This window comes from Blennius ocellaris (genome assembly GCF_963422515.1).
Source record: "Blennius ocellaris genome assembly, chromosome: 6".
Classification (NCBI taxonomy): Eukaryota; Metazoa; Chordata; class Actinopteri; order Blenniiformes; family Blenniidae; genus Blennius; species Blennius ocellaris.
This window is the reverse complement of record NC_137655.1, coordinates 13,306,411-13,321,101: the sequence shown is the minus strand read 5'-3', so window position 1 is coordinate 13,321,101 and position 14,691 is coordinate 13,306,411. Positions and strand designations below refer to the sequence as shown.

Below are 14,691 nucleotides of genomic sequence, written 5' to 3'. Positions count from 1 at the left end.
CAGTAACCCAGACAAGGCTAAGAGTGCAAATTCTGCCTCCTTAATTCTTGTCTATATCCGTCTCCCAGGGCCAGAGGCACAGCCCTGCCCCCACCACCATGACAGGGCCTAGTGACGAAGGAACTGCATAAATTCCTGCGACTCCGACACCCCCCTCACTCCATGCACACACCCCGCCCACTAGCTTTCTCTGACCCTATCTCCATGAGGGTAAGCCAGAGAAAGCCTCAGTCCCTCAGCTGTCATCTATCCTCACCCCCAGCACTCAAATGCACCTTCTCTCAGTCTGACTTCTCCACGCTCCCTCCCCCTATAGAAACTCTGCTCCAGTCCTTGCACCTGTGCTGCGGTTCAATCTGAGCTCCACTATAGAATCCTAATGGATTCAGCATCATGGAGCTGGGCTTTATTAAGATGTGATGGCAGGTCAGTAAATGAAGAGAGAAAGACAGACAGACAGCCCTACTTTATTTGGAAATCACGCACACCAAATATGGTTGTTTGGATCACACACACAAAAAAACTGACGCACCTGACAAGTACTTCATTTCAGAGATTTCGTAGTATAAATAAAAACAAACCTGTTTTATTATAGTTACTGTTTGTTTTTTTTTGTTGTTTTTTTGTTATGTTGTGTTTTGTTTATAAATCCAATAATTCCATTTCCTCATCCTGGTCCTTTTGACAAACAGATACAATTATTACTAAAAGACTGGTCAAGTTAGTTCTGCTTCTGTTGAAATGTCTCACCTTTCACTTATGCACTGTTGATTCAAGTTGCATACAGAGTTAAGTGAGGTCAGAACTTCGACTGTACAGGTTAAACACAACAGGCTTCCTCAGTTACGGTATTTGAGTGCGACAAATTAGGACCAGATTTAAACTCAAGGTCAGCGGCTTGTCAGAGGATGTGTTTTATATTGTTTTCATTTAGTGAGGCTGTTCCATTCCAGAATCTATGGTGACATTTCTGAGCGACTTCACAGTGGAATACACATAAATCAAGGAGACACAAATTCTGAACTCCCTCAAGAAAAAGTGGTCTTATCGATGTAAACTTCTCTGGGGCAGATATAGAATTTTGAAAAAGGAGGCTTTTTTATCATGTGCAATGCTTTGCCCAGATCTCTTTCAGCACAGCTCAAGGCAGTATATTATATCCAGTTTCTCTGGTCCAATGAACAACTCAGACTAGAAAAGACTGAAAATCCTTAATAGCATCTTTGTAAAGACATGCTTTGGATGGCTCGAACTCACCAGCAATATCATCAGTATCATGTTGATGTGAAATAAGTAGGGTGTGTTCACATTATTTCAAACTTCCTGAATCATTAGGGTTTCATATCGTGTTGTTTGTCGGGACCACTACATTAGAAAATCCTCAGTGGGCCTAATCACAAGGTCCCTGCAGCCAAGCAGGCACCTGCGGGCAGGCTAGCGCCAGATTTACTACTCCAAGTTTAAAACATTATGATGCCCACACGCAGATGAACAAAAAGCTCATAGCCTATATTCCATCGCACAATATGACATGAGTAATGGTACTTCAACAACAATTGTTCGTGTTGGCCAAAATAGTTTCAAGTAGCCATAGCACAAGGCAGTTCGCATTACATACAAGGAAATTACAGAAATACATTACAACAAAAACATGCAAAAGATTAAAAAATCACAACTACACAGCTTCCTGTCAGATTTTGTCTTATAAATGTGAAAACATCCCTAAACACTATTATTGTAAAGATCTCAATGTATGTGATCTAGCTATCACATTCGTTGTTCTATAAAAACACAATATATGTGTGAACATGATGTAACTTTGGTTTTCTTGAATGTGCAATGGAAATCAGCTTATGTTTTCACTCATGTTAAACACAATATGTAAAGAAAATAATTGTATTTAACACATGAGACACCAGCAGCAATTTCACAGGATTAAATCAGGTCTGTGTTTCTACCATCTATTGACCCCTGGCCTTCTTATATCACAAGTGTCACTTTTTGCATACACTTAACAAGTCATCCTATAATCATCCGTTGTCCTTTTCATAATTGCTACAACCACTAGAGGGTGCTATGGAGACCGCCATAGTCTGTGTTGATGTCTGTTCAAACAAAAGACCATTTCTGATGACAGGCTGGTGAAAGTCATGGCGCTTATGTGGCTAAAAATAAAAGTGACTACCTTCAATATGGACTCCATGATGACTGTTCCAGCATTTACATGCATGTGAACAGAGACAATTACTGCATCATAAAAGCCACTAAACAGTGTGTAAATCCTTAGTGGATGAATCACTAACTTTAAACCAAAGCTTCAATTGTGGAGGAAAGATAAGTGAGAAGGAAACTTTCAATTATTGTCATTAAATAAATTATAGTTGGTTTTAAGTCATTTTTAAGCTCAAACAACAGTGATCTAATTATAGTCCCAGTTAGGACTGAGAGTATGAATGAGAGCTGTCAGAGCTGTTGAGATTTCTTTACGTGACTCATGTCTCGTCTCTCCTCCAGTTGGTGCTATAAAGTGAGCTTTGTTAGGTTTCGAAAGATGTATCTCACTGAGACACCCACACATGCTTCATACACATGTTTCGCAGCTTCAGTGTTGTCGCACCACAGTGTTTAAAATATTATTGTGGAGTTCATTTTGAAGCTGCAGGAATTAAGAGCAGAAAGAACAAAAAGCACCGGGGACTCTCAATGAGCAGATTGTGATTATAAAGCATCAGTAATGAGAAGCAAATGGAACAACCAAAGGGGGAAGCATAAAATGAAACAAAACCAAATGGGTGTTTTTAAACCAAAAGACTATTATTAGCATCTTATTTAAATCATTTCATCTAATTTACATAAGCGTTTTGGAAAGAGTTTTTTTTAGCTGTAATGTGCAACTTAGAGGCTTTAAGGCTAGAAGTTGTCGCTTAAAAAAAGTAGAAATAATACTAAAGTAGACTAATTTTCCATTGCTAGCCTAATAAAAAACCTTTTTCTTTTTTTTAAGCTATAAGGAATTGAAAGAAGTGAGAGGAAGGCTAGTGGGGTTGTTCTTCAGCATGCTTTGATCTATCCTTTCTGTGTCACTTCCTCACCCCCGAGCTATGCCCTTGGGGGGACAAGCAAGGCATTTCATAATATCACCCCCAGGTTTGCTTCAGGACAGACGCTTTAAGTGTCTCCTCTCAGGAATGACTGTCTGATGTATGCCGCTGACGACTGTTTGGTGCTCTGCATTTGTGGTAATCTCTCGAATTCTGCCGTTTTTTTTGTTAGATTTGAGGAAAGTCATTTGTCGCACTGACACCACTTCAACCGTAAAATTATGAATTGTGCAATTAAGCTTCCCTGAAGGAGACATGACGGAGGCGCTGACTTCAAGGCACAGCACCTGTCCCGGCCTTGGGAGTGCTCCTGAGTTAAGCATGATTAATGAAATGTGAAGAACCTGAGCTTGAAAGAAAAAAAGAAATGTGCGATGAGTGCAGTGTGGTGTAAATTTCCAGCGATGCCACAAACTCCTTGCTCACTGATGTTTTCCCTCAGAGCGGAGCGGGAGAGTCGAGTGAGTTGCTATGGAAATGAAAGAGTGCTGATATACTCCCTTCATCAAAAAAACATGCAGCAGAGGTCACCATGTCAGCCATCAGAGATGACTGCAGAAAAGATTTTGGACTTGGTTTATCTGCCCCCCGTCCCTTTTAAAACGCAGTGCCGCTTCCTTCCCTGCCCTCCATCCAGGCCAAAAGGAATGAGGCTGTAACTGAGCCTGGGGGACAGATGGCGCCTATTTATAGTCTCCACAGAGGTGTGAAGTTTCTTGGGATTTCTAAGAGCGGGGGGCATGGCTCCTTAAGGGGGCTGATGCAGGAGTTGTGGCCCGCAGGCACTCTTTCCCTCCCTCACTCTCTCACAAACCTCCACACTGGCCACACAGGGATTAGATGAGGGCAGGCTAAACAAAGCTACACACTGCCCTTTTTTCCGGGGACACTACATCACTTCGAAGGATGGAAATCCAATACTACCCGAAAGGGAAGGTCTTCTCTTTCTTTTTTTAATCCACCTGATGACTTAATCTTCCTTTGACAATCTGAAGGCTAAAGCTGGTGCCACAGCAGGACAGGCTCACTGTCTGAATGAAAGGATGCCAACCAAACCAAGAACGATGAGGCTATCTGTGCACCTTCTTCTAATGTGACAGTACATGCTATGACAGTGAATCATCATGGCAAAGCCCAGGTCAGAAGATGGTAATCACAGCACAGTACAGGACATGATGACTCATTACAGTTATGGAGGCTGGAGTGAGTCAGTCATTACAGAAGTTGTTAAATCCTCCAATAGTCCCGCACTTCTGGCCACCTTCCAAATTTTTTATGTGATAAGGTGTTATTGACTAAAGGTCAAAATTCAAGGTCACAATGGCTTTTCAATCAATTCCTTCTCCATGAATGTCTAGAAAACCCCACTCTTGCACTCTCACTCTCACTGAAATGGTCCAAAACCTTTGGAATATGGTTAAACGGTCCATTCACATCATTTCAACATGGATCAAAGTCTCTGAAAATTGTTTCCAATTGATTTATAATGAGAAATGAATAGCAGCACCAGAGCCCCGACTGTGCACCATTCAGTCATTTGTATAGGTAATTCTACCACATTAAAAACTATGCTACCAAGCCATGTGGATTAAAAAACACACTGATCAAAACTCTTTTGCCAAAATGAAAATACTCTTCACCATTTGGAACTGGAAAAAACAAAACAAAAACATTTACATCAGTTGCAGGTCACCCAATTTCACTGTCACAGATCCTGTAGGAATCTCAAAGTGATCTGAATTAGACCAACTGGACCTAGTCATATGTCTTGGAAAACATGTTGCTCCCTCATCCAATGGCTTAGTCAGCCCATGCTGTTCCCTTGACAAGGCTGCCTTGCCAGCCCGCCAGTCTAGTCCATTTAATTAGCTTTGAGATACACCCAACCTGAATGCATGAGAATACGCATTTACACCTTTTAGGATGAGGTTCATTGGTGAGTCTTAGATTTCCATTTGTGGATGTGAGCTTGTGAGATTGTTTGGTGTCTGTCTGGCGACCTGTTGTGGGTATATCCTGTGGACTGATGGATGGAGAACCAGTGAAAGAAACATTACATCTATACTTATCATTTTGCACTGTAATGTGAGGGCTTTATATGAAGTGGTGAAAAGCCTGTTTGCAAAATACCAGGGGCCGCCATCTCCATCATGATGTCATTGGCTTACCTACAGCATGCCTCAGAAATTTTAATAGGTTCTACTTGATGTCAGTCATTGTGGAGAACATGTCACTCTAGTGTAAATCAGAAATGAAAGCTAACATTTTGAAATTAATTGGAACCGGGAGTATAGCATTAGACTCATCGTGTCCTTGATTTCACTTTAACATTTTGTTATTGATTTGTGATGATATCTCACAATCAGAAGCTTTCTAACTGCACCGTAGAATAAGACATTGGTAAGTTTGCAAATAACAGTACATGTAAGATTGAATACAAACATTGATAGTTGAAATTGAAGAAGGCATTTGCAGCTTTTTTTTAAAGTGAAAAATATTTTAACTACTGTATATAAACACACCTTTAAAATTTTAGAAAGTTTATTCTCATCACAACAGTTGCTAGTTTTCTAAAGCACCTTCATGCACAAAGTAAAAAAAACCCAAAACAAACAAACAAAAAAAACCATTTTCAGTAGTTGAAAGTCAATTTTTAAACATTGTATCAAATAATATTAAATATTATTGTCTGTTCTGACCATATCCTTTTGTTTCAACTCAAAGAAGGCTACATACATGAAGTTATATTGCCTCTGTGTACCGTACTGCTACTTTAAATTAGTTCAGGCACACCACTCGTGCCATTCAAAGAACAAACGTCATCATACATCTACCAGACAAAACCACCTATTATTTCTGTCATCTCAGGGTCGAGGCATTGCTTGGAAAGCTGGCAAAGAGAGCGACGAGGGTGCCTGCCCATCTATTTACGTCCTCTCTTAAGCTTGGTGACCATCTGAAACTCACACTTGAAGCCGCAAACAATGTGGGATCCCTCCACTGAGGACAGACAGTGGAGCCCATTAGGCCGAGTGCCAGCCAATCAGCTAATGATGGACCTCCCACTAATAAAAGGCCCTCACTGTACATTGCACAGCTTGTCATACAGAAAATATCCAGTGTATTTGATAGACATTATTGGCAGGAAATATCTGAGGATTCATTCTGATGGTTTTCCTGTAAACATTTAGAAGATGGTCATGAAGTTTTTTTTTTGGTGTGTTTTTTTTTTACTTATTCACTACTGAAAATAGCATTTGTAGAATTGATCATAATGTAGACTCTAGAGGATATAACAGCATTGTGTAATGGATTGTTCAAGGGACAAAGTAATATCAATGTTGATGTCGATACCTTTGAGGACTGACCCTTTGTTCATTTAGGAACCAAAACATGCTCAATTAAACTCCACATTTTACACAACAGAGCATTCAGTGTACGTGTGTCTTAACTACACCAGATATTCAAGTTTACTTTAAATTGTGTCCTGCCTCTCTGCGGTAATGCTTTTTCACAACAGGAAATAACTCTTCATGTTCTACAATGACAGATAAAGAGGATTACCATTCAGTAAGTGTTGAGTGGCTTCATGTTCTTGTTGTCTAAAAATACACAAATATAGACATTGCTTATGTGATTCCAATAATAATAACCCGGCTTGAAGATGTATGCCAGCAATTTTCAATTACTGCCTAAAATGAAATGATTCATCACTGTAAAGGGATGTGAGGCGTCAGGGCGACACTCAACGGCTGCTGCAGTCTGTGTTTTGACAGATTCCAGAGCTACATTGAATTACTTTGAATCAGAGTTTGATTAGATAAACAACCCAAATTATCCAGACCAAGCAGAGCAACAATAAAATGTTAAGCTTGCATGTTCAGCCTTCACCCCATAAAGAAAGATAAAGTGTTTGTTAGGTATGTAGGGAGGTAGGTAGGTAGGTAGGTTGGTAGATAGGTCGGTTGATCCTAATGATCCTTTCGGTAAGGGCTTTAATTTAAAATTTTGTGTCATTATCTCTATTTTTGTTTTATAATGACGAACAAAATTATAACATCCAGCTGGAAACAAACAAAATGTCAAAAACAGGCTGTTAAAGCAAAGCTACGATGAAAACTATTACTGTCATTCCATTTATCCATCTTCTGTTTATCCAATTTGACATTGTACGGAGCTGATGCTGATCCCAGCTAATCACCAGTGATCCCAATGCATGCCTTAGGATTGTGGGAGAAAGTTGGAAAACCAGCTGACAAGCCAGGCATGCACAAGGAAAACATGCAAACTGCACACAGAAAGGCCAATAATCCACAATCTCGCCATGGTGTTCTTGCTGTGAGGTCAGAGGGCAAACCACCACATCACCATGCAGCTTTCCACTGCAGTCCATCCATCCATTAGTTATCTTCTCTACAGCTTCATCTAACCAAGACTTGTTTTCACAGCCGGATGTTTCACTACTGTTAAGTTCATGTAAACGTTTGGGGAAGAAAACGTTTTCCTGAACAACTGTGCTCCTGGTCATTTGATTGGACCATATTTTTTAACTTGGTTACTTGATTAATAGCACTGAGTAACAAACCACATCTTAAAACAGCAGTATAAATAAAGTGTGGACGTTAATGCATCACTTCCTATACAAGTACACATAAGAAGGGGGCATGAATGTAAGTGTCATGTCAACTGTGAAGCTGTTATAGCTTTTACTACCCAGAGGCAGCCAAATGATACGAGAGGGCTTTCGGTTCTTACTCTTACTCATTCTGTGTATATATAGCTATGCTCATACAGTTTACCTCCACAACTCTGCTCACTGGCTCAATATCCTTGTGAAGCTTTTGAGCAACAATTGCCACTGGAGGTCAGCAGTGTTCCACAGAGCTGCGTGAGCAGCAGCGTCACCAGGAAGACGGTGGGAAACACAATCTGTTCAACAAGGTGAGGCTTTGATTAGTCACATGCAAGCAGTGTATGCACACCTACAGCGTACGAAGATCAGACATTAGTTATCCTTTGGGATATATTTGTGTGTGTGTGTGTGTGTGTGTGTGTGTGTGTGTGTGTGTGTGTGTGTGTGTGTGTGTGTGTGTGTGTGTGTGTGTGTGTGTGTGTGTGTGACTTGATTGTTTCATGATGAAAAATTTGCACATGGCATCACATTTTTATTTCTTTTTCTTTTTCTTTCTTTTTTTTTTTGAAGAGCAGAGTCCATTGTTCCAAATCCAATTCCTGGAGTGTGAAGGTATTTCCTGATCTATACAGGTTCTAATACTCACAGCCACTTTGTTCAAACTGCTGAACACAGCAGAGTGGCAGTCAGACAGCCTTCTCCACAGAGGACTGGTCTTGCAGTGATCAGCAAATACACAGACCACTCTAATCCCACCACCATGCAGCCTCTCTATGGTCAGTTTGCCTTCCCTTTTTGCAGGCAATTGGCTTCAAAGAAAGGGCTGTAAAGACTCGGCCGCACAGAAAGAACTATGCACAAGTCTGCCACAAGCAGGTACATCTATTCCCAATAGAAGCATTTTCCTTTTGTTTCTTTTCTAAGTTGCAAAGTGAAGTCCGTGCACCTAATTACTCCCTCTACTTGAATCTGTAGGTACTTTTATATATTTGATAGCAGTTTGGAAACATAATGAAAGAAACATGAGGTAAATGTATGCACAATTGTAGTTGGACCTAATTATATAACACCAAACTGTCCATGATCAGCCTTTTATGGAGTCAATGACTGAAATACTCAGTTTAACGCACTTTTTTGGCCTGCAGAAAACTTTTGTAGAGTTGCAACTTGCTTCAGCTCATCCCACTGACAGACATGAAGGCGTTTTCCTGAAGACCAATAGGAACACGGTGCGCTTCCTGCTGTGTCTCTGACCCAGGCCCCGGGCGGCCAATCGCGAGCAACGTTACAAGCGTGCAACTTCAGCGCGTGGACAAGCCAGTGAGTCCAACTCAAGGCATCCACGTTATCTCCCAAAGAAAAACACAAAGCGTCCAGGCTAATATGACAAGAATCCTTTTGGCGTGCAGCGTCGTGAAATCTGTGAGACGAGGATGTCTGTTCGGCAGAAGCGCTTTGGCCTGCTCCAGCCTTCAAACCGCAAAACTCTTCAGCGCAAAGGTAAGAACACGACACGAGTGAGGATGTTTTTTTTTGTTTTGTTTGTTTGTTTTTAGTTTCGGAGGCACAATGTAGAATCAACTTGCATGAAAGTCACGTTCCCAAACCGTCTGTGCACAGGACTTTCATGGAAGTTGTTTATTTATTTATTTGTGGCGCGCTGAGTGAGCACATGACGGAGTTCTGCAGAGTTAGCGTGCACGTGCAAACGTGTAGCAGCGCGAGCTGTATTTAAAAAAGTAGTGACACGTGGCTTCACATGATGAAACAAATCTGAAGCCCCGTGTGTTTTGAATGCATTCTGTAGTCTCGTTGTTACACTGTAGGAATCGGCCAGATTAGCAGAGGGAAGTTTACGCCACACTTCACTCCACGTCATCGGCTGGGTTTCTGCAGTGAAGGGTTCCCCTCACCCCACCGTGCACGAACCCATAAAACTCTACTTTTCAAGAAGAAACTACTGCTGGTTTTTTTTTTTTTTTTTAAACAGCTGTGTTTTGCAGATGCTGGCCTTACTAGTGTAAATCACACCACGAATTGCATCATGTTTAAGATCCGCCCTGATTGCAGTTCACACAGAGGGGGAAAAATACACACAATACCATTTCTTCTCGTTCTTTGTACTCTGCTGTAAATTCTTCTTGATTATTGGTTTGAGAAACTTTACTACCTGCGAGCAAGGCTTTTCTAACCTTTTTCTATAAAAGCAAAGTAAGAATGTTATGCGCCCGTTGATTTTCATTCATCTCATATATGTCTATATGAGGAGAGGATTCTTCTATAAGGGAGACTTAAGTGTGAAATAGGTCACTGGTTATGTGATGGCCTCTTATGTGAGGTCACCGGGTCATGCCAACCTTTTTATGCACATAAATAATTTTCTGTATCTGGCAGTCTCTCGTCACACATGTGGTCACATCCCTTCTCTCCCTCACACACACACACACACACACACACACACACACACACACACACACACACACACACACACACACACACACACACACACACACACACACACACACACACACACACACACACACACACACACACACACACACACAGAGCAGAAGAACAGATTTGTCTGTCTCAGCATTCATGGCACAATTCACAGTGACCTGCAGTTTCAGCACGAACTCCCAGAGGCTCACTGGCTGCTATCACCCCTAAATTCAAAATCTACAACATGAATATTTGAAAGTTTTTTTGGTGTTTTTTTTTTTTTTTTCCCTTTCTTAACTCCATATTTATAAAAAAAAAACAAAAAGGGACCATCTATCTATTTTCTGGACTCCCAGGCCCAGACAGCCCACCTTGTCCTGGAGGATGGAACCAGGATGAAAGGCTTTTCCTTCGGGCACAATACCTCAGCAGCTGGAGAGCTGGTATTCAACACTGGCCTGGTGGGGTAAGAAAGAGTCATGCTGACTGAAGTTGAACTCGGAACACTTGATCAACTGCAGCTCAGATTCAATACAAAAAGACATGTGAAATAAGTTATGAATCTGCTTGAAAGCTCACATTCAGAGTATATTTATGGACAGCTATTTTCGTAATCATATTTTCTACAGGTAACAAGGTTTAGGTTTGCATGGATGCGTTATTATAACCAGGTGTGGTTGTCCTGCTGTGCTCTTTCTCTAGGTATCCCGAGGCACTGACTGATCCCAGCTACAGAGGTCAGATCCTGACACTTACCTACCCGATTGTAGGGAACTATGGAGTGCCCAACACCCAGGAGCTGGACGCGCTGGGTCTGAGGAAACATGTGGAGTCAGAGCGCATCCAGGCAAGGAATTCATCTCTGGCTCAATGCTTTCAGGCATTTAAGAGTCCTCAGTCGTACTGTGTGTTTATCAATTGGTGTTATTTATTTATTTTTTCCAACCTCTTTGACCTGAGTGACCAGCCAATTATTATTTATTAAGTTCACCAACACAAATTGCTGGTTGCCACAACAATGCAGAGGCAAACACAACACATGCAAAAGATGCATCAATTTAAACAATAGATAAAAAAAAAAGAATGATCTTTAGGAGTGGAGTTCATGTTTCTGGTCAATGGTACCAAGTGTTCATTCCAACAAATTTCGACTCTTGGATTGTGTGTGCGTGTGGAGAAAACAACAACTTGCACGACTGTAACTCCTGAGGAGGAAACAAAGTAGAAGGGACTGAACCACACAGCACTTTTTCATCCAGTCAGCTCTCTTGCTCCAGGCACATTGCGCATCTCCATCGACCTATCAAGCAATGGAGTGTGTAAAGCCAATGGGTGTGACCGGTTGTGACCACTTGTACAGATCGCACATGTTTTTTTTTTTGTTTGGCATCACCACAGAATGTCACTGTATCATTCTTTGTGTTTAGAATCACTTTTGCACGTGTGACATGTGTTTATTTGCATGAATGTGATTCAGTGCCAGCTTATAGTGATTGTTACAATAATGTTTTACCATTGTGTAGTTTGTAGGTTTCTTTCAGGATACTAGATCAGAGTGTTGTTTTGGTCCACTGGGGTCTGCCTGTAAAATACCCATGAGCTAATTTTTTTTTCTTTTTTTTTTCTGAGAACATAGATTAGGTGTTTTCCGTTGAGTTATAGTGTCCAAACTCATAACGGTCAGTCCTTGCATGAAAAACTTTACTGTTACGTATTTAATTTTAGGTATCAAGCTAATTGATCTAAAATAGCTTTTTTGAAGAAAACAGTTTATGAATTTGTAATGTTTTGAAAAGTGCACTGGGAACTTGCTGTAGTTTCATCACATTTTCTGGAAAATAAACCTTTTTCGCTTTTAGTTATTGCCAAATTTTTGTGAGGACAGGCGAAGTGCTTAAAATATTTCTCTGAATGACTTAATTCATTCTCAGTAATTTGCTCTCTTTATAGTAGCTTTTGTGTGTGGCAAGATCTACTCTTCTTGTATCCAGATGTCTTAAAGTGTGAAAGCTTCACATGAAAGGAGGCATTTATGCACCAGCGTCAAGTAAGAGTTAATGGTAAATGGATTTCACTTATGCAGCTCTTTCTACTGCTTTAGCGGCCCCCAAAGTGCTTTATACTGTTAAAGTCACATTCACACACACACTCGCAAGCCAAAGTTGACTGCAAGGTGCTCACTCCATCCATTGGGTGCAATATGAGCTCCTGTGTCTTGCTCAAGGACACTGACGCATAGACGTGAGGCACTGGGGGATAGAGCCCGAAACCGCTGTGATTGAAAAGCAACTTGCTCTACCAACAGAGCAACAAACTGTTTCCAGGTTATGTTTATTTGCAGGTTGTAGCTTGTGGGCTTGTATTTTGTCTGCATTTTTTTATGTTACTTTTAAAAATAATATTGTTAAACTGTGTTGGACCCTAAAATGTTCCATCATTATATTATATTATATGTTTCAAGTGAGAACGAAGGAAGGGGAAGAGGAAACATTAAAATTGTGACTACCTACTAATAAAAAACCCCCATTCATATAGATCGACTTCTCAAATAAAACAATTTGAGTTTGTCTGCACTGTACAGACATTAATTTCCCTTCTTATTGGATATCGGATAAAGCCGCTGATCAAGAAATAATGTTTTCTTTCTTTTTTCTTTTTTTAAAACACCGCTGTTGCTATGGTAACCTAAATTCTTCAAAATGGTAATCTTTAGGATAACTGAAAAAAAGAAACAGCGACAAGCTAACTGAGTAATAACTGATTTAAAATAAATGATTATTAGTTGTATGTTTAGATATACAGAGTTTTGGAAATTGTAAAAATATAATTGACAGTGGTCAGTTCGAGTGAGTTGCACAGAAGTCTGGACATAAATCATCAACTGATTTCTTCTCAGTTGCTCTTGCTTACAGCTGGCATGTTAGCACACCCTTTAGTATCTATAGCAGGTCTCACAGGCTCCTAGCTTGTCTTATCACAGGAGATTTTTTTTTATAAAAGCCCTTAAGTGATGTTCAGCTTGACCCTTTTGAAGACTTATCTTGTGCTTTGGTGTCTCTAGGTGTCTGGTCTTTTGGTACAAGACTACAGCCATGAATATAGCCACTGGAACTCTGTCAAGTCGTTGGGTGACTGGCTGCACGAAGAAAAGGTCTGTTTTTTTTACCCACATAGAATAAAGTTGAAAAGATGAATAAGGCTTTTAAGATGAAATTCTCTTTTTACTTTATAGGTTCCTGCACTGTTTGGGGTCGACACCAGAATGCTGACCAAAATCATCAGAGATAAGGTACTGCAGATAGCGATTGCCTTTGATAGATGGAATGATTGATCACTTATTAATGTGTTTCACTTCTTCCTCAGGGTACGGTTTTGGGAAAGATTGAATTTGATGGCCAGCCTGTTGAGATATCTGACCCCAACCAGAGAAATCTAGTAGCCGAGGTTTCAACCAAGGTAATGGCTCCCAGCTATTTATGTTTAATTTATATTTAGTCTAGAGATGATATCTGTGAGCGCTAACCTCTGTGCCGTGTCCCTTCATACGCCAGGAAATTAAAGTTTTTGGAAAAGGCAACCCAGTGAAAGTGGTGGCTGTGGATTGTGGCATTAAACACAATATAATCCGTCTGCTGGTGAAGGTGAGTTCAGATACACTGGGAGTCGTGAAACATGCCCGTTGCCCAGTATGCACCAGTGTCAATTACTCAGTTAGTGTTGCTGTTTGTTATGACTGAGCCTCAGATGACCCTCTCAATCAGAGAAAAGTCAACGCTTCTTCTAATGTTTTCTGTGAGGTGGGTTACTTAAGGTGGGCTCTGAATTCTGTTCAGAATTAATGATTTGTTGTTGGAATGCTGATGTTTGTGCGTATTTATGAGGAACTAAAGGTGGGGATGTCTTGAAGGATATTTGAGGGGTTGTTGCCATATTTCCTGTGCTTTTTGATTAGAACTTGTGACGTGAAAGAACATTAGTGTTGATTCTTTGAATTTAAGCACACATTAATTTAATCAAGATTATATAAAATTATTGATTAGAAAACCTGTGAAATAACATGAGTGTGCAATGATTGCAGGCCTTTTCTAAACATATTTAGTGACTTGAAGTGTCAAAGCAAATAAAAAAAAAAAAAAAAAGTAGTTTCACTAGTGAAATTTGGATCACAACATCAGTTAACAATATACTTCATGAACTATTCTTCAGGCCTGGCATCAACACAATGTATGCTTTCACTTAAAGCCTGACCAATGCAAAGTAACAAATTGAATATACGTGAATAGAAATACAAAGTAAACACAATTTATTTCCCATAATATTCAATGCAATACTCATATCCTTTGGATAAAGGGTGCTTTCTCCTACTTTTCTGTAAATCAACATCGTTAAAAAATGTTTTTGTGTACATTTATGGATTTGTTTTTAAGTATTCATGTATCATTTCTTTAATAGCAAGATGTCGAGACACTTTCCTGAACATGCTTAATTAAAATGGCCTGATCCAGTAAGTTCACT

General features: G+C 40.2%; 1 protein-coding gene across 1 annotated transcript in view; it reads left to right on the top strand.

Annotated features, from left to right (window-relative positions):
• Window positions 1–9,025: 9,025 nt before the first annotated feature.
• cps1 (carbamoyl-phosphate synthase 1, mitochondrial) overlaps window positions 9,026–14,691 on the top strand; it is a 56,095-nt gene continuing 50,429 nt past the window's right edge. Inside the window, exons 1-7 of the mRNA XM_080498728.1 lie at window positions 9,026–9,234; window positions 10,533–10,642; window positions 10,879–11,023; window positions 13,238–13,327; window positions 13,409–13,465; window positions 13,540–13,632; window positions 13,728–13,817. Of these exons, the coding sequence (XP_080354854.1) occupies window positions 9,118–9,234; window positions 10,533–10,642; window positions 10,879–11,023; window positions 13,238–13,327; window positions 13,409–13,465; window positions 13,540–13,632; window positions 13,728–13,817 (702 nt within the window). The 5' untranslated portion in view covers window positions 9,026–9,117. The remainder of the gene's footprint in view (window positions 9,235–10,532; window positions 10,643–10,878; window positions 11,024–13,237; window positions 13,328–13,408; window positions 13,466–13,539; window positions 13,633–13,727; window positions 13,818–14,691) is intronic.